Raw genomic sequence first — 23,150 nt, forward strand, 5'->3', positions numbered from 1 at the left:
GGAGGCTGAGGAGGATGAGAGTCCCTTACTTTACTGACTGTGCCTGAAGGGAATGTAGAAACAACCCAAAACAGGCTACCCAGAAAATGGTTAAGGCTTTTGGTTACTGGAAGGAGCTGTTTCTGTCTTTTCCTCCTCCTCCTCTTCTTCCTTTCTTTGCTCTTACTGAAACCTTCCCCATTGTGCAGTACCTAATCTGGGGTGACCATCACTCCAGGAGCCACAGGGACCCCACGCCTCGAAACGGGGATATCCTCTAGGCATGATCTGCTGCAGCTGTAAATGAACAAGTTTGTTTGACCTTGGTTACTTCCTAGAACAAGGAATTTATCACTCTATTTTTTTTTGTCTTAATAGGAGCCCTGTAGCAGTTATGCAAGCGTCTGTTAAAACAATCTCTTAATTGTATGAGTTCCTCCAGCCACTGTAGTGACAAAGAAATCCTCCTGCAGTGACTACCTTATCCAAGTCAGGGCACAGCAACCCAGAGAAACCCTGCTGGGTTTCAGATAGGTTATATCTGCATTCTCATATCTTGCCAAACTGTTTTAATTGCCTTTTTTTTTTTTTTTCTTGAAGCAGAGTTATGGAGGTGGATTTGAAGTGCTGATTCTCCATGTTTCCTGGCAAGGGCATTCCCCTGGCACACAGTCCCTGGTGTGGCCTCTGTGGCTGCCGGCGGGGTGTTTGCCAGCCTGTGCTCCAGCCTGGTCCTCTCTTTGTTCCCAGCGGGGACACATGCATCACATGAACACTGCTCCTGCCAGCAAGCCCATGCAGTCTTTTGGATTTTTTTTTTCCTTACTCCAGTCCCATGAAAACTGCCCAGTAGGTTGGAGGAATGAAGGCATTTGAGTTGTTGGTTTAGCAGTTAGCTTCCTGCATGTCCCCTGCTCCCCTTGCCACTGTTTGGTCCCTCTTGCCTTTCTACACATTGAATTCTCTGCTGGGTGCATGTGCAGATGTAAGTCCATGACAGCTTTTGTTTCTAGTTAAAAAACTTGTATTTATCTCAAGACTAAAATAAAGTAGGGGTTGTAGGTATTACTTGCCTAAGCAGGTTGAAGGAAGATTATAATGCTGCTGGATTCTGGACTGGAGAAAAGACTGTGGGAAACAGTGTGAAACAGGGGAAAGCATCTCATTGTACTCTAGATAGCCCAACTAGCACTGGTTTAAACCAGAGTGCATGAGTCAGGGTGATTGATCATGAAGTGAAACGTGATGCTTATTTGGAATGGACAGCTATGGTGAAAATTTGTATTATAGATTTCCATGTTGTCAGTTCATGGTCTTCTCCTCCTATTCCTGCTACTGGCTGTGCTTCAACTATCTATAGAAAAGCTAAATCTCTTAAACACAAGCTTCTAGAGGAGATGACTCCTCTTTAAAGAAAATTAACTTAGGTAATTTGAGGAGAGGCAGAGGCATGCTTAGGGAGCAAGTAAGTCTTCTAATTTTCTGGATTTCTTAAACCTGGTCCGAGGGGAGGCATTGTGATAGTGTTTCCTTTCAGGAAACAGTTGAATTAATTGCTTTTTTTCTAGGATTTTCATTTCACAGGATGCTGTTTTAATGGCTGAGGCATTCTTTACCTCTTTCTTGGCAGGGATGCTAATTACTTGTCTGTAGAATCACTTTGCATCTCCAGTCCAAACACACACGAACATGCTGAGTTTGGAAATATAGCACCCAGCATCCTGTGCTTGGCTGTCAGTCCCTTGACTTTTCTGGTGGACAGTTTCAGACCATGCTGCTTCCTTCCCATCTCCTGTAGCCAATTTGTCATCAGAAATTCAGGAAAACCCGAAGTCTGCTCCTGGCTGTGTCCCTGTTGTGTAAAATGGGACATTCAGCAAACTGTATATCTGCTTCTGTCTTCCCTTTCAATCGGCATCTTAATCCAGAGCAACAGGAACTGCCTCTTGATATGTAAAATGTTAATAATGCCAGGCCCCAAACAGCTGTAATTGAGAAAACCTGTAAAATAATTTTGCATTAAGGCATGTTGGCTCTTACAAAGTAAAGACCTAAACGGAGAGGTTCTCACGCCTTGCCAAGGCGGTTTCTGGGCCGAGCAGAGCCGGTCCGTGCCGGGGTTCGGGATTGCAGGGTCTGCGCTGTTCGTGTTGCGCTGCAGCGCCCAGATGCAGCACGGGCTCCCTCCACATCTGGCACTGTGCTGTGCCTGCCTCGTGGCTCCACCTCGAAACCCACGATTTCGGTTTGGGGGTGAAAAAGTCAGAAATGCTAATAATAATAATAAAAAAAAAAGACCAGTGGTGTGGGGGAAGGGAGGGAGGAGAGCGTTATTTTGCACCTTTCGTGGCCCCTGTTGGCGTGAGCGCCTGCTCTCATTCATAAATGGCTCTGACAGCCGAAAGCCCTTGCTCCGAAGAGAAATCAAACAACTGGGGGCTGGCTGCGAGGGCTCCAGAAAGGCGATGTAGAGGGGGAGCCGAGCCCGTCCCGCCGGGGCTGCGCTGCCGGGGGAATGCGGAACCGCGGGGCAGGCGGGGGGCGGCCGAGCTGGAGCAGCGATCTGGCGCTATAACTTTTTTTCTTCTTCTGTTTCAAGTAAACACTCTTCCCCGCCCTCCCCTCGCTCCCTCCACCCCACCTCCCTCTCTTTCAGCCCCGCTCATGTGTTTCTATTTAAGGGCTGCAGTGCAGACGAATATGATTGGCATCTACAGCCCCCTCTTGACTTTCAGCTCAAGCCTTTAGAGTGGAGAAGGAGCTGAGCCGCCAAGGGGAGAGCTGTTTCTTCTTTGGGTTTACTGGGGGGATGGCTCAGCTGTGGATTTATACTGCTTCTGCCCAGGATTTTTTTCTCTGAATGGGAGCAAGGATTGTGGAAACCATGTTGGGAAGAGGTTTATTTTCAGAATCCATCATGAAACTGTGCAACTAATTCACTTTTTTGGCTCCTTTTTACATTTTTTTTTCCTCCCCTTTTTTCTTCTTCTTCTCTCCAATGTCCCTCTGTGCTGCTGGGTTGTGGGCCAGAGGAGGCTGTTTCTATATGGCCAGCCATTTGGGGATATGCTGCGAGCCAGGGTTGTTTGCTGATTCGCTTGGCTCTGGTGACAAGTTGGCCTGTTGTGAATCGGATGGACGGAGGTCGCTCTCAAGGAGCCATGGCTGGAAGCTGGCTTACAGCTTGCTTTTTCCCTTCCCCAGGTGCTGATGCTAGCTCTGAACCCATGATCCTGGAGCAATATGTGGTGGTGTCCAACTATGAGAAGCAGGAGAACTCTGAGATCAGCCTCCAGGCTGGAGAGGTCGTGGATGTCATAGAGAAAAATGAAAGCGGTAAGTTATATTTGCTGTTTTCCCCTCTTCTAATGGTCTGATTTTTGCATTTGTTCCTCTGCTTTCAGTTTCCTCATCACTACTTGTTAGCTGTATGTTTGCTCCATCTGGTACAGTTACTATGTCTGGCAGAGGATGTTGAAGTTTTTCAATGTTGATTTGGGCTGGGGGCCAAATGTTGCCTTCTACTGTAAGAATGTTTCATAGGTTTTGTGTGTTAATTAGCCAAGGTACGCTAATGGAAAATGAAGGTGACGGAGAGAAGGATCTGCAGCTAATGAAGCTGATGTATAGTAGGCTGCTATAGTTGCCCTGCTGTCTCTTCAAGTTTCTGTCAGTATTTCCATTACTAACTCCCTTTGCAGAGGATTTATAGGATGAGTGTTTAAAAATTGCTTGGGATGAAACTTGGCTTGACAGCTTAGCCCGTGGCCCAGAGCTCAGTAGGGAGGGGAGAGAATGTGCGTAGATAAATACGTGGCCATGCACAGTTTCAAAACTTCTTGCAGAAGTGTTGATTGGGGAATTTTGAAGCAAACAGACAGGGGCTGTAATGTCAAAGCAAGATGAAATCCCCTTCTGCCATGTGTAGAATAACCAGCTTGCACTTGGAAAATGAGATTTTTGGCAAGTGTTTGTATAGATTTCTTTTTTGTACTCTAACTTTTGGATGCCTGGTTGCTTTCAGTTGGGCAGAACACATGCAGGAGGCTGTGTACGTGTGAGTGGTTGGAGTGGCTTAGCAGCTGGTTTGAATAACTGCCTGTCTTCAGCAGCTCCCCCTCCTCCTCTCCAGCTCTCCTTGTGTATTAATCCAGAGCTGTTGTCCAGGACTGGTTTCCAGCCCACTCGTGACTTGTGTGTCCTCGTCTGGAGAAGCTGCTGACATTTGGATCTGTTGAAGCCAAGGCTCACGTTGTGGTGCCTACACATTCAGGGCTCCACTGGCAGGCTCTGGAGTGTGCTGGGCACAGCAGAGCTTGGGGACACTGGGGCACTCTGATCTGAGGCTCAAATTCAGCTTCCAGAGCTTTGAGCCAGGTTATCCAGAGAGATGACGATGCATTGTGGTTTTTTTCCCCTTCTTTTAATGGAGTGGTAATTTCTGTGTTGTATGAGAGCCTCATGCTTGTTTGGCCCAAGGTGATACAGTCATTTGCTGGCTGGTGATTTCGCGTGGAGTCCACAAGGATTGTGTGTGGAAAGACACTGGCTAATGTGGGCAGAAATACCCATCTCCTGGGTACTGACTGTATCACTCGCAAAACTAATGGAAGCCAAACTGCTCATCTGCCCCACTTAACAGCAGTAGTTTTGATTGAAGAGGGAAAAATGTCTTCGCTTCTTGAACTGTGTCTGGCCTAGGGGACAAGCATCCTCCCTTCCAATCCTGCAGCTTCTCATTGTCAATAGTGGGTGTCCCTGCCATCAGAGCGAGCCTGGTTATATTGTGGCAACTTGCATTCATATTCATGGTATCCTTGTCTTGGCTAATGGCTTATGGAGCCAAGGGAATTAATTGGGCAGTTAAATAATGCAAGAAGTGTCTGAATTCCAGTTACAGTTCCTTTGTGTTTTCATTTAGTGTGGCCTCTCTGCCTTGCCCAGTTCAGACCACATTGTATTGAACCACATGGTATGCAGAGATAGAAATGGAGAATGTCAGGGTTTGAATTAATTAGTAGGTCCTGGAATGGGACTCTTCTCAGGGAACATCCTTGAATTTGGATTATACTTCTTAAAACCATATTCTGATGCTTGGCAGCCAGATTCCTTCATGTCCATGTAAACAAGAAAGGAAATCTGAAGCCTGAAATTCCATGCTCTCCTTTTGGTCTTTATATATGTACAAAATAAAGATATCTATATCCTTAAAAAAAAAACCAAACACCAACAGATAAGCTCATAAGTCACACATCGGTGATGGAGAGAGCATCACTTGCTTGGATGCCTTTTTTAACTGTTCTTGTAGGGAGCTTTTGATTTAGTTATTCCAATAACAGGACTCGAAACAGTCTCTTTATTCTTCCCTAGGTTAGGGACACCACAGGAATTACTTCAATACTGTATCTTGTCTCTTCAACTACAACTGAACCTTTGGATGGCATGTAATGAAACTAGCAAAATTTTGTCAAAATTCGACTTTCAGAATTTATGAATTATGGCTTGAATTTGAGTATCTGCTTAGTGTAAGCAAGCAAACCTAGAAAATGTGGTTATGACATCTAAGAACGTATCATTTCCAAGGGGATATAATTTCCAAGAAAATAAGATTATTGGGCTTTGCACATGTGTAATGCTTCATTTGACTGTATGGTTATGTTGGCCTTGTAAGTGTTGTGAAGCTTTGCCTGTGATGTATAAATTAGGCTCATTCTTCTAATCCATGCAAAGGAGATGCCAGGTGACTTGGATGTCACTTGGAGCAGAGACAGTGTCTTCAGTGGAGGGAAGGAGAAGTGGCTGGACAGCTTGTTAGCTGACAGCTAAAAAGTCCTGTCAGACTGGACAGTGTGTATTGGATGTGATGTTGGGCCAATATTTTGAACTTCCTTGTATGTACAGACATGTATATGGCATATCATGTCTGCTTTGGGTGTTTAACTGTACTGAGGGGAGGTTAGGTTTGTAAAGGCACAGATGATTGTTTCATTTTAAAACCTTGCCTGAGTGGGTTGCCTGCTGATGCCAAGGACACTTAAATGGTTTTTTTGTTTCTGGAGCAGAAAAAACTTTAACTTGGCTTTGTTGCTTGGCTTTCATAGGAAAGAAACACCTTCTCTTTTCTGGTCAAATGTCCCTATTTTTTTTTTTACACAAGGAACATCACAGTCAGCTTTCAAATGATGGTGCACTTTTCACATCCTGCTGGATGTTTTCTTCTGCACACTTCTAGGGCCTGAGCTAGAGTTACCATCTTTTCTGATCTTTTCTTCCAAATTGTGTGCTTTCCTGAAGGGATGTAAGCAGTGCTTGTTCAGAGCCCAGTGTATAGGGCAGAGGTAGAAGGGGGGAGATATCTGGTATTTGATTTATTGAATATTATTATCAATTATTATTATTATTATTATTATCTGATATTTCATCAAGCTTCTTTAGCTTCACCTTAATGTGTTGCACTTACTGTGTAGCATTGCTCAGTGTTAATTTTCTCATATAAGAGATGGTGTTTAAGGTGTCTCACAGGTAGATGTGTACAAGCCCATTTGGTAGGGCCTTGTCTCATTTTGGTTTCACTGAAATAGTTGGATAAGTTTTGTGCTAGTGAAAGTTATTATGTGGACATTATTTGAATTTCAAACTTCTCTCCACTGTTATGACTTAAGAGCAAGGTCAGTGTAGTATATGTGGTGAATAATTCCAAAACCCGTAATCTGAATTGTGAAGCCTTTGGGTCACTATAACCTGGTTATTGCTGCAATTACTGTGGAAGCAAGCCTTGCTAGACTTAAATAAAGCTGTTGTACTTCAGAACAAGTTATTTAGTAGTGTACCAGCTCTCAGGCTTCAGCATTTGGTTTTTGCAGCCAACGCCTATCTTGGCTCAACAAAAGTTGTCCTTCAGACCTTAATTCTGTTTATAAGAGGAAAATACCCAGTGTGCCTGTTGTATCTGATGAATACTTATCTGTTTCTTTTTTTCCTTAGCTGGGAGGAAAATCTGCATGTAGTAATGCATCAGGAGAAAAAAGGAGGTTTACAGTCTCTACAGATGTTGTCTGGAAAGGGGCTGTAGTTACAGGGCTTATGTTTCTTGCTAGAAGTGACTGTGATTTGTTTAAAGGCATGGTGTAATCAACCTGCTCTGTCCAACACTATCTAAACATTTCTGAGTTGTTTCAGAAAAACTATGTGAGTAGTTGACGTAAGTCCTGTCTGTCGACTACATAGGCTTCTTTTAAACCTTAACCAAAAAAAGCCTCGGGAATGACTTAAAAATGTATTTCTGTTGCAGAAAAGAAATGTTGTGACTTTAAAGCAGGAATCTGACAGATTTCTTTAAGGTGGAAGAGGGAGGGCCAGAGCAGCTCCCTCTCTGCCAAGTTTTGCATGGATGTGGCTTGAAATGGTCAAGCTATAAACTGTGTCGGCAGTGTTTGCAATGGAAAACCTGACAGACAGTGAAGTATGAGCACAGTCCTGAGCACCTCTGCCTCTGCTGCTGCTGCTCTGCCTGCAGGCAGGATGGGAGCTCTTTCCTTGCAGCCCCTGGGAGCCCTGCCTGCGGTGCAGGCATCGTGGGATGGCGTTTTCTGCTGGGCTGAGCAGGGCTGTAGCCATTTCCTCTGCAATTACATAACTGCAGACCAATTTTCAGTGTTACAGTACATGTAATATGTAAGACAAGGCTATTATGGTTAGTGTAACTTTATCAGGACCCAAAGGAATCTCTGGGAAGGGAGGCTGCTCTTCTCACTTTATCTGGGATGTGGACTTGGCGCTGAAGTATCCATGAGGAAGATCTTTGCTCATCTGGGGGTCCTGACTTAGAGATCCTGGGACTTGCTGGTTGTCCACACAGTGTCAGGAGATGTGTGCGTGGCAATGTCCTCTGTTACACCATTTGGTTTCACTGGTGCTGCTCACTGGCTGCAGTTGTGACCTAGGAGAGGGACATAGAAGGGCCACAACTCTCAATTCCTGGGGATGCACTGGCTTCTGTATTGGAAGCTGCCTGTTCTTAGATTGAGGGCTTTTGGAGTAAGGCTTCTGCCTCTTCATGGGGAACGCAGCACCCTTTATCTGAAGGTGTTGCTTTCCAGGGTTAAGTAAGTGGAGTTATTTGGTACCAGAAGGAGCCAAGATTACTTTCATCTTGGCTAAAGGCACACCCTTAAAGTGTTCTAAGTAGAAACAGAGAAATAGGTTTTCTTACAACTCATGGACCAGTGTTGCATTTTTATACCCCTTCTGCCATGCCTGTTTTTGCAAGTAGCACTGATTTTTTTGTCACCTTTCTTTAGTGTTGGTCAGGCTTTTGTTTAAATGTTGTAAAGATGACTGTTTCTATCTTGCATCTGCTTTTGGTGCTCTACCTCTTTTTCTAGGTCCTTGTCTTTGTGATTCCCCTGTCTGTGCCCAGAAGGGACTGTGTGCACTGCTAGCAAATGTCTCTGAGCATTAGTATTATCATGTAAAAGCTGGCCAAACCCAGTACACTTCTGTTTATTCTAACAGATAAGTGGCAATCTAGCAGCTTTCTAGGTTTCAAATGTTGCTGTACCTCTAGAGCAAATTGCAAATGCAGTTTCTTAGTTTGCTTGTGAATTGTCAATAGCTTTGCATCCACTGGTCAGATGTGCTACCAGACACAGAAATTGTCAACACTATGCTTTGTTTCAGGTGCAATTGGTGTGTGTTGGGTTCCTTTAGAAAGTGAGGGTTTTTTTTTTCCTTTATGTAGCATTTCAAGAGAGTGTAATTCATCAGATATGATGCAGGACTTGAGTTCTGTTTGTACCCCCGGTTTTGTCCTGCTGTTTGTTCTGAAAAACTACTTCTGTTCTCTGTGTTTCCACTTCTTCCCAGTGTGTCTGTGTATTTGAATTTTAAGCCTTGTAAGAGACCAAGGTCATGATATAAAAAGTAAATACTCCTTCATACATCAGCCCCTTCCCTTCTTGGTCAGTCCTTGAGCTGTGCCTGGAATTTGAGAAGAAACAAACACTTCTGTAGGTTGAACACTTTTCCTGTAGCACCTTTGGCTTTATCCTAGAGGACAGGTTTAGGCGTGACACTAAATACCTGGGACAGCTTGTCAAGCTGCTGCTCTGTGTGCCAGTGTTCATAACTCTCTGACAAGGAGAGCCAAGTTTAAAGGTGGTTTAAAGGACCACCCCAAACCTCTTTTTAGAAAACAAAGCTGTGTAGCCTTCAGTGTCCATTCTGAATGCACTGCTGCCTTGCCATGTGTCCTGCCTTTCTGGCACCAGCCCAGCAGCAGAGGATACTTGATCCCCTTATGAATCAGTTCCTGTCCTGCTGCAGTTTCTGTCCAGTGTACATACTAATGCAGTCAAACACAGGCCGTCTGAGGAGGCAGGGTGGGTGATTTGGAATTTTTGGCTGGGAGTTACTGGAAAGTTGTTTAATGTCATAAAAAACAGTGTTTGTAGAAGTTCTCTCTCCAAACAGGGACAATGCTGGCAAAGCAGAGATGCTTTCCTCCTCCAAATGTTTGCAGCTTAGGAGAAGGGCTGCTGTGGGCAGGCAGAGGTTCAGAGCTGTGAGTAACGATGCTCTGTGGCACTTGCTTGTCTCACTGCAGCAGTGTTTTTGTCTTCAGGCTTTTTGGAGGCAGTGATCAAGACTGGTTGTTCTTTTGCTTTGTTCTGCAGCAGTATAAGCAAAGCATCCTGTTGGTGCATCTGGTTGCAAAGGGTGGGTTTTATTTTAAATTTTAGCTGTCTTGGAAACTGCTGTCTCTGGAGGGAGCCTGGGTGCCTTGTTTTAAAGTAGTCAATGGAAACGGATATTGATAGGAGGAACAGGGACATCTGCACTAACCCAGGTTCTGTGCTGGCTCCAGGGGAAGCCTGGGACAAACTTAGAGCAGAGAGGTAAAACTGGATGTGATGATTTGCTCTAGCCAAGTTCTCCTGGAAATCAGCTCCTTTCTGGGAATACAGTGCCTGACCAACCCTGCAAACAGGCACTCCCTCTTCCAGTGGCCTGTTTGCAAAATGTAGAAGGGATGGAGAGAATTTACACTCACACCAGAAACAGCCGGGTCAGCAGGAGATGAGGAGGAGCCCTCCCTCCTCTGCTCTTGCCCTTGGGAGCCCAAGGGTGGGGTGACACTGTCTAATGACTTTAGCAGATGTAGTAAGCTGGAAGCAGCCCTTGACAGTCTACCCTGAGCTCTCTGGTGATTGTTTTGTAAGCTATTTTCTGAACACCTTTTGTCTTGCTTTTTTCCTAATCTGGTTGAATTTTTAGCTCTATGCCTCTGCAAGCATAAGGAGGATGGTAGTTGCTTTCTTTTTCTGGCTGTTTTACTTTCAGCCGTCAAAACATGTTGGTATGGCTGAAGCCCTCGTTTGATTTTCCACAGTTAAACTTGAATTTACTGTGCTCAGAAAGGAATCATGCCACAACACTTGTGAAGTAGTTCCCTCTGAGCTTCAGTTCAAGGCTGCCCTGTACATAGGTTTGAATAATAAGGGATTGGGACTGAAGTTCCTAGGCCTGCCTGTTGCTTGAGCATCACCACACCAACACCTCAGCTGAGCTTGGGATGTTGCTGCATAAAACAAAATTCTTGAGTTATGAATGTTTTGTGATATTTATGTTGCTATCTTGTGATGTCTAAATGGCTTCCTCTGTCCCACTTAGTAACTTTCATGGCAATTGACGTTTGTTTCTGTTTAAGAGCTTGGCAGGCAGTTCTGTGTTGGAACCACAGCAGGGTTGTTACTACTGCGTTTGTTTTGTAGTGGTCCTCTATCACTGTGGAAAATGAGGTTGTTCTCCACTGCCACCTCTGAAATGCCTGTTGTTTTGTGACTGTGCCAAGGGATTAAGGTGGGCTGTTACTTTTCTGCTGGTGCAATTTGTTCTAACCCTGTGACAAGGGGAGAGTGTCCCTTTAATTGTGCTGTGACATTTCCATCCCTTCTGGGAAGCTCTTCTGCATTTCAAAGACATCCTTGCTTGGTTTTCCTTTGCCCAGCTTCAAATTGCAGTTGGTATTTGCTCTGCCTCCTTGATGACAAGCTCATTAAGAACATTTGAAATATGTCTGTCTGCTAAAACTCTGCCCTTGGCAGTGCCTCCTTCTGCTGAAGCTTTCCTGGGACACCTTTGGCTGTTCTGGAGCTCTGCTGCTGGGGGTGTTTTGGCTGTTGGGATGGAGTTGTTGACTGTGGCTTGTGTTGTCGAGGTTCCCACTTGATTTGGGAGCAGCTCAGAGTCACACTGAAGTGGCCTTCAGTGTGTTTATAACTAGTACTGATGTTCTCTTGGGTTCGTAGTTGAAGGTTTCAGAGTAGTAAGAAATTAATTACTATTTTCCAAGCAACACTGCCTCATTTCACTCCCCTGTAGAGTGAAAAGATTGATTAACAAGTCATAGAGACAGAAAAGATGTCATGGGGTCATGTTTCTCTGAAGCATTCTCCTTTTTAACACTACCTATCACATCCTTTTTATGTAGCGTTCACCTTTTAAAGAGTTTTAAAGAAACATCTCTCCAGATTAAGTCATAAAGCAGCTTCAAATTTGAAACTGTCCCTCTAGAACATATTTTTTCAAATGTTTTGGGCTATAATCTGTTGTTTGTATTAATTTTTCTAGTTTTACTCCCATTGTTTGTCTTAATCTTGAGGAACTGGTGCTGTGACAGGGCTAGTTCAATTATGTGAGGTTTTTTTCCATTTTGTGGAGACATCTAAAGTCCCACCACTTTGACTTTGCATTCATTTGTCTTTTCTTTAGCTGCTATCATGCCTCTGTGGGACAGCTTTCCCACACCTCTGAATTTCTCACAGCTCAGGAGAAGGGTGATTGCTGTGACTAGGAAGTCACCAAGTATATTAAGTATTTATCTCTAGGGCTGCTTTTTTTCCATGCTGTCTTCTAAGCATTCCACTGAAGTAAACAGGTTCTCTTTTCAACTTCTGTCCACCTGGCTTGACGTAGAACAATATACTACTCATTTAATTGTGGTTAGAGCTCCAATCTAATTGTAGGTTAGAGGACATCTACACTTCTCTAATTTCTTAAGAAATGGCAATTGGAGGCCAAAGAGAGGAACCCCCCTGCCTCACAAGTGCCAGCAGAGCAAGCCCACTTGCTGGGGCCAAGCCTTCACACAGGCAGGACTGAAAGAGGTCCTGGTTGCCAGGTCAGCATGTGAGGAGATTTTTCTTGTCTTCAGACCACAAGAAGTGTATTTCAAAGGGGAAAAAAGATATCAATGTCAGCCCTTGCAAACATTGTTTTTTGTCTGCATCTGTTTTGATTTCTCCATATCCAAGGCACTGAGACCCCCTCAGACCTGCTCTAGGAGCAGGAGAGGGAGCAAGCATGTCTGGGCTTCATATTTGCCAGCTGTGGGCATGAAATCTGTTCAGGATTTCTGAGACTGCCCTGTTAGTCTGTCTGCTGGGGAGAGGGTGGGATGTGACCGCTGAAACCACAGACTTGAAGGCTTAGTTGTGCATAAAGGCTCTTCAGCTTCGGACGAACAGGGCACGTTGGTAAGGGTGGAGGAGCAGTGGCACACAGGCTTTGCTGCCTTAAAATTTGCCATACAACACATCCAGCTACTCTTGAATTATAGATATTAAGATATATACCAGGCCTCTGAAAACTTCAATTCTGAAATTTCCAGCTGCCTGCAAGTTTCTTCCTCTTTCCCTTCTCATTTAACCGTCCTCTGCTGAGACTTTATGCTCAGCAGTTCAATTCCCTGTTTCTCGTGCATACCCTGTTTGGAGCCCAGGATGGCAGGCTGAAAAGGAAAAAAAATTTACATAGCAACCCCTGTTGGAGCCTTCAGTCATTGCCTACTCTGTTTATGTAGTCACTGACAGTTTCGGGACCCTGAAATCTGCCCCAAGAAAATCCTTCCAAGGAAAATCTGCTTTTTATATTAGAATGAATAAACTTTCAAATTATTGAGTTTCTTATATCAGCCAAATAGGTCACCAGCTCAGCACTGCTGCAAGAAACTACCTGGGGCCAAGAAGATACGAGTGTTATTGCTGAGGCCTTCCAGTGAGTCCCATAGTTATCCTGTGAGCTACATTCCTTTGGATGTGACTGCTTTTAAAAAAACAACCAACCAAAAAAACCTAAAAAATAATTTCTTCTAAATTATTTCAGTTTTTTCTTATAGTTTTTCATAGTTTTTTCTTCTTTCAAAGTTACTTTTAAGAAAGCAGGTAGATGAAATGTTTTCAAATAAGCCTCCAAAATACTAACTTTAATGCATAATGACTGATGTTTTCTGCCCTTTGTTCTAGTTAATCAAGACAGTAATTATACGCAAAGACTTTGGCTCTTGGAGTGACTTTCAGGCCTGTTTTTCCAAGTAAGAAAAAGACTGATGGTGCATTTTTGTTGTGTCAGATGAGGACAAGATTAATAAAGGATGGAAGAGATTTTTTTTCTCCCAAGCTGCACAGCAAATAAGCAGTTCCAATAATACTTTGGCAGCAAAATGGAAGCTTTAATCATTAGCAGACGCATTTCAGTTACGACCAGCAGCATAACTCCATGCTTTTGGTTTTCATGTTAAAAAGAGTTCACTTTTGCCACAAACCAGTTTCTTGTCCATCTTCAGATTTAGCAAAACCTATAGGAGTAATTGCCTTGCTTAGGATTGCCATAATACAATGAGGTTTAGGGGGTGGTTTGACAAAAGGGTGCATGTTGACTCTTCCCATCCACTCCCTTGGGCTGGGACATCAGACTTTGGCATTCTTGGTGGAGAATTTAATTATTTTTTGGTAGAAAGATGTTGGCTTGTGTCTGGATTAACCAGAGCAGTTGTAGAAGAGGCAGCAGATGAGATGGGCTCTCTTGGAGCTCTGTTTTACTGCTGGCTTCTTGTTACTACATTTACTGGCAAGTTCAGTTTTTTGTATCTTGTTACAGTGTGACTTCATCTGAAAGTTGCACATGCAGTGGGACATCACTTTATTTCAAATGAAGCTGGGCTGCAGTTGTATTGGCAATGTAGTCAGACTTCATCTTGGTGATAACAGCAAGTATTTCCCAGAGCTCACTTGGGTCTGTATCTCCTATTTTTCCCTGCAATGTGAGTGTCTGCTGGGATGCCCTAACGTACTGCTTTGAAAAGCTGTTGTGATTCAGTTGCAGAACTGCCTCCAGCTGATCTCTTTCTCCCATCACATGCCCACCCTTTCTGGTCAGTTAGTACAATCCTGTCTCCCAGCCCCTGGAGAGTCAGGGCAGTGCTGGGTGCACTCGGGCTGCAGACTGAGCTTCACTTTGCTTCTTTGTTAATCACCTGCCATATGTTTCTTTAAGAATCACAGACTGGTTTGATAGTGGTTTGAGAAAAGAGCAAGTTGCTTTCTCATGATGAGCAGCAGCCTGACTAGCCAGATCAATGCTGTCAGGCGCATGTCTGTGCTGATGAGGGTAAGGTGACACCTTCATGATTTGATGTGCAGGTCTTGAGGCGCTGTGCTGGCTCTCAAACCGTGACCATGTGTGCACTGAAATGTGTCCTTCTTAAAGGATGGTCCCTCTTAGGGACCAAACCTAGAATGGAGGTGGAATGACAAATTCCAGTGGGCTGAAACTGAAGTTATGAAAGCCCTAAACATGATTCCTACTCAAACACAATGGAAGTGATGGAGAAGGGCATTGCAGGGTAAATCTTCATGAAGTGGTGACCCTAAGGTTAGAAGAACAGCATCTAACATTAAACTTGAATTGTTGGCTTGAACAATGGTAAGTTCAGAAATGACACTTCATTCTCCCACATGAACTTTCATAGCTTTTGGATGTTATTGGAGCCTCCATGCACGAGGAGGAGCAAGAGCTGCTTGGAGAGACTCAACCCATTTGTCTTAACTGAGTATTGCTGGAGATTTAGGATGGCTAATGTGGACTTGGCAAGATCCATCACTGACCGTTGAAACCCTAGGATTAAACTCAAAGCCAGTTTATTCAGTGTCCTGGAAACCACTCTGAAGAGTCTGCATTTCTGGGTGTCTGCAAGGACAACACTGAACACGCTGACTCATGGGAGGGAAGGTGAAGCTTGCTTGTTTGCCTGAAAACAGGATCAGGAGTCTGAGGGATAGTTTCTTTGGTGTTTTGTTCTTAGTTCTGACTAAAATTCCTTACTGTTACTGAGAAAGAAATGCTCTGCAGAGTATAAGAATTAAAATTGTGGCATGGCTGTGTGCTCTGGGTGAGCTTGCAAGCTCTTCCCTTGCTTCGAGTAGTCTGTGACCAAGATGTCCTTGAATAAAAGTAGAATGACCAGAAATAGGATGTTATTTTCATTGCCAGGCAACTGGATAACTGAGTCCTGTAGAAAATGCCTCTTTTGCTCATCCTGAACACAGCAAGCAAAACTGGTTCCTGTAACAGCTACAAGTTAAATTACAAACTTGGTCATTCCAGATGTCTTTGTATTTTTAGAGCTGACTATACACTTCCTGGACTGTTAGCCTGTTGGCTTTAAAATAACAAGTGAGCTTCTGGGGCTGGTGTGTGAACCTTTCCACTTCACTGAGAACTGGGGATTTAAGTATCTCTTTCACAGAAGTATCCAGGTTTGAGAGTCAGCCACATGAAAGGGTGTTGCTTTCCCTATGCCACCCCAGAGACTCCCCAGCAAACAATCCCACACAGAAACCAACATCCCACAATAATCACACTGTCTGCAGAATGTGCATGTAGGATCTCGGGATCGGAATGGTTCTGGGGATGTCTTGCAAGATCCCTGCTGACACTGGTTTAAATTTGGCTCTGGATGCTGGGAATGGTTCTGTAGAGACGTTTGAGGGAAAATGCTGGTGGTTTCAGAGAAACTTCCATCACAGATGAGATGTAGCCACCCTTTGTAATGCTGTGACAAATGCCAGTGTCGCCACCTCCTTGCATGGTGCACTTGAGTTGCACAAGGGCCTTTTTTCCACCAATTACGTGTAGATGTAGCAGAGGCTGAGTGCCTGGGCATGCACTTGCCCTTGGCAAGTGTGTCTTGGAGGCACTGCAGTGCCAGGCATTGAAACAGTGACTGGGCCAAACTCACCTCTACCTTAGCAAAGGCTGCAGGCTGCCAGATGAGCTACTCTGGCTTCTGTAAACAGGCAGTGCCAGGTCCTTGGTACATCAGGAAAACCATCTGCTACAGCTGAAACTTGCCAAACCTACTAATTCTTCTCCATATTCTCAAACCTTATAATCCTTCCTCTATTTCTTTTTTGCCTCTTATTTGAGCAGAGTCCTGAACGGACCACTTGAGTGGCCTCAGGTAAATTTGGAAGCTTAAGTGCGCACGGGGGGAAGATCTGAAAGGAGGATAACTGAGTGCAGGTGGAGATTAGTGATTTCCTTCCTGGGTATCATTTATTCTGCTGTGTCTCTAGCTCCTTTTCACTGATCTCCTATACCTTCTGTCAAGAACCTAATGTGACTAATGATTTTTTCTGAAAGCTAAATCCTCCTCTAATTTCTCCTGTCAAGAGCACATTCTAATCTAAGGAAATGTAACACAGCATGTTCCTCAGTTTAAGGAAATCAAAATCCTGTGTTTCTTTGGGACTGAAGTTTTACTCTACCCTTGACAGTGTGATGCTGAGGCGTTTTTCTGTAGCTGTAAAGCTGTGCCATCATCAGGTCTTGGTGGATGGACTAGAATTGCACTTACAAGGTAGAGCTCTGGAGTCAAACCATCCATTGGTACTTTGTGTTTTTCTTTTGAGTTGGCAGGAAGGAGCCTCAGTTGCTGTAGGCTGACTGACCTAAAAACGGCCATCACTTCAGAAAGCATATTTCACAACTGTTCAACAGAAGCTGTAATGGAGGTCAGACCTACTTATCTTTGACTTCTGAAGCTGAATAGTCCTCCTTTCTGGGAGAAAGTGACCCAGTAAGGCAAGTTCCCCTGAATGCTCACCAATGGCCAGCTCACTCTTGAGGTAGACAGCTTCTATTTGTAATACAACAAATAGCTATAGAACAGCAGAAGACAGTACATGACAGTTCTTTACAACGATGTAAAGTAACTTAAGAGCTTTTATTTTGGTGCTACATACTCCTTTGGAATGTATCTGTAGCCCTAGCATATCCAATTGGTAACAAGTCCTTTGCATGTTTTTGGAGAGTAGAGAGAGAAAATCTGTTATGAGCAAGCCACTGTTTTCTTCCTTTTGAGATTTTAATGTGGGATAAAAAAAGAAAGATATATGAATGATTCATCCCACAGGCTGTAGTGTTAATCCCATGAAGTTTATGTGAGCAGTGTGTGGCCAGCATCCTTGAAAACAGTCCAGGTGCATTAGCTGTGGGAGGTACTGTGTGGCCTGAAATGCAAAGGATAGTTTAAATTGACTTCTTTCTTGATGTCTGCTACTCAGATGTATCCTTCTGTTATGCCCTCTTATCTGTTCCTTAATTTTTCCTTCTTGTGCTCTCTGCTGTCTGTGTTAACTTCTAGTATGGAGGAGGAAAATGAGTTGCATTGCTGGTCATGTTTTCCATCCACCTTTCTCTGCTCTTTTGCTGCTTTCCATTCAAGAATGCCAGCACTGAGACAGTGATCAACTGATTGACTGGACTTTGTGCAGTTTTGCCAGTGAATTGGTCTGGATATCAGTTTTGTTCAAGTCAATAAGTGGTCCCTGATCATTCTAGTTCTTATAACTGGGTGTCCAACTGGGCATGATATTTGTGTGCACCTCTCCATCTCTCAGGATGGACCATATCAGGTTTTTGTTTAGTTGGATGTTCGTACAGCTTCATAATCTTCCCTGAAATGACTGAGCCGTGCCTCCTGTCCCATGCACAGGACAGAACATTGCATGGGCGTGGTGACCCAGGCCGTGCAGTTGAGAGCCAGCAGGCAGGCAGATGGGCCCAGCTCCTTTTGACAGCTCACAAAATTCATCAGTAGCCAGGAGGCTCCGCAGCGTAGGAGGCTGACCGCTGTTACGCAGCTGTCCTGTTTTGTTTTGATTCTCTGCTGTCCAGGGCTGGAGAACTTGGACGTGGATGCTGGCAGAAGCGAAGCCTTCTCACAAGACTCTTGCTCTGTGCTTGGAGAAGTGAAGTCACGTGGTGAAGTCTAAATCCGTAGTGGAATTTGATGATGTTTGTTTAAAAGGTCCAAGAATCGTGGCAAAAGTAGGTTTTAAAAATAAAAATGTAAGGTGTTGACTAGTCAAGGACTGTGGAGATATTAGTGGAGTCTTTTCAGCAGGTGCTTTGAATTTCTCTTTGGATGTTTGTCTGTCCTTTTCTGTTTCAAAACAATAGTATTTTGTTGGTGGAATTTTGCCCAAAAGTGTTCGGAAATTACCATTTGAAGGCTGGTAGAAGGGATTTCAGAGGCAGAGGACTTTGCAGTGTGACCAAGCACGGGCTGAAGAGCTGGCAGCAGTGTGGCCTTGCTGTTTCTGCTCAAGACTGGTTTCTGAATAGGTGGCAGCCACTCTGGAAAATCCAAGTACGGTTCCTTATGAAAATGAGGAGAAGGCTTGGGATGAGGTTGGGAGCAGAATACACAGCCTCCCTTCAAAAAACTGCATTTTCACTCTGAACTTGTCATGAAGTTGCTGTTTCCCAAAACTGTATCACTTCTGTGCTGCACAAGGAACTTGGTGGGCAGCAGTGGTATGAAATGATCGGTGCTTGCTCCAGTTTACTCTGTGTTGCATTTTGCAGTACATTCTGCTGATGATTCTCACTCTTTTATTAGCTTTCTATAGCATTCAAAGGAATAAACTGTACATGTCATATGGCTCCTGAACTACACTTAAACAGCTACACATGGGTTCAAGATGAGAAATTACATTTCCAATCCAGACTTTCCCAGAATAGAAATGTGGGTTCTGTTCTGTCTAGCGTTTTGTTTTGAATAGGAGACTTTTGGTTAATGTCAGTCTTGGAGGAGAGGAGAACTGTCAGATGTCACAAGATCCCAACTGCTCTTTGTATAGTGACAACAGCCAAAGACACTGGAGTGTTGGGTTTCTGCTAAGTTTGAGTGACTTCTTAATCATGTGGTGGCAGCATCAGGGTTTCCTGGCAAAAAAAAAAAAAAAGGATAGTAAGCAAAAACTGATGTGTCCTGATAGTAATTTGCAAAAACAAATAACATTTCCTAAGGTGGATGCAGCAATTGGAAAGTTAACTTGTGTCTGTCCTGCACCTGTCAACCTCCAAACCCCTACTGAAACCAGTGACTTTTCACTGATATTTTGGGGTGCAAATATCTTCTTCCCCATCGGCTTCTTCTCCCTTCTTTTTTTTTCTTCTTCTCCCTGCTTTTTTGCAGGGTTTCTACTATTTCAGCCCATAGTGATCCATTTTGAACATCCTGATGGATTTGATGCCTTTCTGTGGAATATGATGATTTGTTTGTGGCCTCAGTCCCCAAGGCTGACTGTACAGCCTGCTGGCTGTTTGGGCAGGGACAGTACATGTACACACACAGAGGATGGGGCTCTCTGTAGTGAAGGGAAGTAGCCCTTTATCCCTGAAGCTGAATGATCTGGAGTGTGTTCCCTCAAGGACAGCTCACTGTGAAGTGACTTCTTTTACTGTGGCACATATCCAAGCCACTGTGGAAGATCCAGGCATTTCTACTGCTGGCTTTGGCATGCCAAGAGTTTTTTGAGCTCAGAAGGTTCATCTTCATCCCTCTCCTCTTCAAAGATTGCAAAATGTAAAAAAAAAACCAAACAAATAAACCCCAAACAAACAAACAAACAAACAAAAAACAAAAAAAAAAAAAACCACCCAAAAAAAAAAAAAAAAAAAAAAAAACCCAAACCAAAAAAACAACATAAAACCAAACCTGTGAGTGCAGATAGGTATTACTGCTGATTCCTTTACTGTAACTGGATATCTGGTATTCTGAAAAGAAAATAGTCTTTCTCCCCCACCCATTCCATATGATACCTCCCTATCCCTTCAAAAACCCGAATGTTTGGCATAATGGCTTCCGGCAGATAGGACAAGCTGGGCTCTTGCTATTCTTGCACAATGCCCTTTTCAAAATTCTCAAAAGAAGTGGAGTAGCTGTGTGCTAGCAGGCCTCCTCACAGCTGCAGCCCCAAACCCGAGGAGCAGATGGGCAGCTGGATGGTGTGCTGGCAGCAGGTACTGCTCGAGCAGCAGCCTCCTGTCTTCAGCCTTGCAGGGGCTGCGGTTATGCTCTTGGACTGCACAGCCAAAGAAAAATTAAGATCCTGATGGAAAACTTCTTGGAAGACTGAAACTACTCCTGCACATCTGTCCTCCCTTGGAAAAGGTATTACGTGCTGAAGCTATGAAATGTTGTTGGAGGGTAAAGTGCTCTCTGCTCGCCAAGGATCCAGGAGTGTCTGAGGTGGCTGTACTTGGGACAGCAGCGAATCGCAGCGTTCAAGGAGCCAAGTACCATCTTCTCCAGCTGTGCAGAGAGCACAGGAGCAGCACTTTGCCAAAGACAGTAAGTTGATACCTACTGGCCAGGAGTTGATAACCACTGGCCAACCTCATCTAATTTCATATTAATGTGAAAAACAAAGATTTATTCAGATTAAATGTGCCTGGTCTCACAGAATGAAGTGGCACATAAAGACCTCTAATTTAGTGTACAGCTCTCTGTAGTCCAAGTTTCTGTGCACTTCCAATTAATTTATTATTGTAGATGGTATGTACCCATTTGGAATCCCCCTCTGTCCATATTTAAAATTTGATTGTATTGTTAAAGCACTAAGAACGTCAAGGCTTTTGGGGAGGATTTTTGTACTGACTAGCCTAGCTTTGATGTACTTGCCAAACATCTGTGTGCTTTCTATATATTTTCCTCTTGCCTTCAGAAAAAGGATGGTTGCGTTTATTTGTGGATGAAATACTTTGCTAGGAATGGCTGTAAATCTGAAGAGTTGAAAATTGTCAAGTGAGCTTATAGACAATAGTAACAGAGAATAAGGAATTAAACCTGGTATGCAGTCTGGAAAAACTAAAATTCTTCAGAATCTTTTTTTTTTTTTCCCCTTTCCTTCTGCTGGCATGGGGAGGTCTGAAAATTGAAAATCCAGCAAAGGTTCTGATTTGGAAACTTGAAACCACTGCAAAGTGTGAACATTCTGGCGAGAGCAGCACAGGGAGGACTGGAAGGTGCTGGAGTCAGGCTGTGCTGCATGGACAAGAGGTCCCTGCTGTAGAGATGTCTGTTTTTTTCTTAAGTCTTCTGGTGCCCCATCAAATAGGAATGGCTGTAAATCTGAAGAGTTGAAAATTGTCAAGTGAGCTTATAGACAATAGTAACAGAGAATAAGGAATTAAACCTGGTATGCAGTCTGGAAAAACTAAAATTCTTCAGAATCTGTTTTTTTTTTTTTCCCCTTTCCTTCTGCTGGCATGGGGAGGTCTGAAAATTGAAAATCCAGCAAAGGTTCTGATTTGGAAACTTGAAACCACTGCAAAGTGTGAACATTCTGGCGAGAGCAGCACAGGGAGGACTGGAAGGTGCTGGAGTCAGGCTGTGCTGCATGGACAAGAGGTCCCTGCTGGTAGAGATGTCTGGTTTTTTCTTAAGTCTTCTGATGCCCCATCAAAATACTTTTGATCTACATGAACAGTGATGTAACTTGTATTTACTAATGTTAAACGGAACATTCATGGTATACAGTTGAAAGTTTTACTGCTAAGTCCATGAAAAAGCTATGGTGTATAAACTCCAAAGCCTGTTACATTTGGGTTTGGCCATTAAACTCTGACTCAGTGTTAATTTTCCTACCTTCTTCATGGGCCAGTATAAAGTGCCTAAAAAAGTTCTGGTATTTCAGGAAATGGATAATAAGGGAATTCCATGTTGTCTATCTTTTTATTTTCTCATTAGATGACACCATCATTTTAATAGCAATTTATAATATTTCTGTTCCCTTAAAAAAAACCCAATAACACATTTTAAAAGAAATTTAAAACCACCAAAAAAATAAATAAACCTTGAGAAATGGGCTATTTGCAGCCCTGTGTCTCTGGAGAACAGACCCTCTAGAGAGTTACTGTGTGTGGAGTGGCAACAGCTTGATTCCAGATGCACAACATGACTGAAGTATTACACTTGGAGGTGGGAACTGGACTTGCACATAAAGTTTTATCTGTTGATCTGAGTGGGCTCCTCAGGACACTGTGACACTGATGACCAAGGACTGTCTTTGCTTGCAGCTGGCTTTCTGTAAATCCAGCCTCTTACTGAGCATTTCATTGTGATTCAGAGTAAGGATGCTTTTGGCATTTTTTCTGCACTGGGATTCAGACAATATGAGTGAGAATATCAACGGTTCAGGGCTGTTTCAGAAGTCTCATTCCCAGGGATCTCTATCTGGCATCCTGGGGAGCTGCTGGAAGTGCTGTATCAGTGCTCCAGAGATGAGCGTCACTGGTTCCTGCAGCGGTGCTCAAAGAGCATCAGCTCAGCCAAGGAATGTGCCCTTAACATGGCCAGGGTGCCCCAGATGTATTTCATGTATTGGTACAAAGAAGAGCTGTCTAATCTGCTGTGAGTCTCTCCAGCCACGCGTGTGTTTGGCTTGGACGCCATCGTTCCTGCTCTCAGAGCCGGAGTGTGTGTTGGCAGCAGGGAATCGTCATCACAGAGTAATTTCAGGCACACAGGAGTCAAACCAAAGTTCATTTTGTTCCTTTTCTTCAAACTTAACAGCTTGCTTGAGCGAGCAGGGGGTGCATCACCCACTTTTCTTTTTAATCAATACCTCATCTCTTTTGCAAGAAGTCCTTTGCAATATCTGAATGAAATGCCATGCTCCTGAGACTTCTGGCTCTTGGTAAAGACAGACAGGGGTCTCATTTGCTTTGATTCATCTCATTTTAAATGCTACAGCTACAGGCACAGAATCAATGATCTGAGGTCACACTTTGCTCACACTTCTGCATATTTATTTTTGTTTTAAAAATAAATATAGGAAAATCACTGGCCTGCCCTAATGATGCTTCTCAGAAGCTAAAGGCCAGAAATATTCTGAAGACCTAATGCAGCACTTAACTGTGCAGCAAAGAGACATAAACCTTAAGGTATGCTAGCAGTGCTTGAAGAAAGGACTGTGAGGGTCCTTTATGCTTGACTTCTGTTGCTGCTTGTTGACTTTACAGCTGGATAGAACTACCAA

The 23,150-nt window shown here is 43.7% G+C and overlaps 1 protein-coding gene across 3 annotated transcripts in view; it reads left to right on the top strand.

The window, feature by feature from the left end:
- The window catches only part of SH3PXD2A (SH3 and PX domains 2A), a 247,934-nt gene that overhangs the window by 171,989 nt on the left and 52,795 nt on the right, over positions 1-23,150 (top strand). For all 3 annotated transcript variants that reach the window (XM_041461000.1, XM_041461001.1, XM_041461002.1), the window contains one exon: positions 3,184-3,315. In XM_041461000.1, the coding sequence (XP_041316934.1) occupies positions 3,184-3,315 (132 nt within the window). The remainder of the gene's footprint in view (positions 1-3,183; positions 3,316-23,150) is intronic.

The sequence above is a fragment of the Pyrgilauda ruficollis genome, unplaced genomic scaffold, assembly GCF_017590135.1.
Source record: "Pyrgilauda ruficollis isolate IOZ18807 unplaced genomic scaffold, ASM1759013v1 scaffold15, whole genome shotgun sequence".
Lineage (NCBI taxonomy): Eukaryota > Metazoa > Chordata > Aves > Passeriformes > Passeridae > Pyrgilauda > Pyrgilauda ruficollis.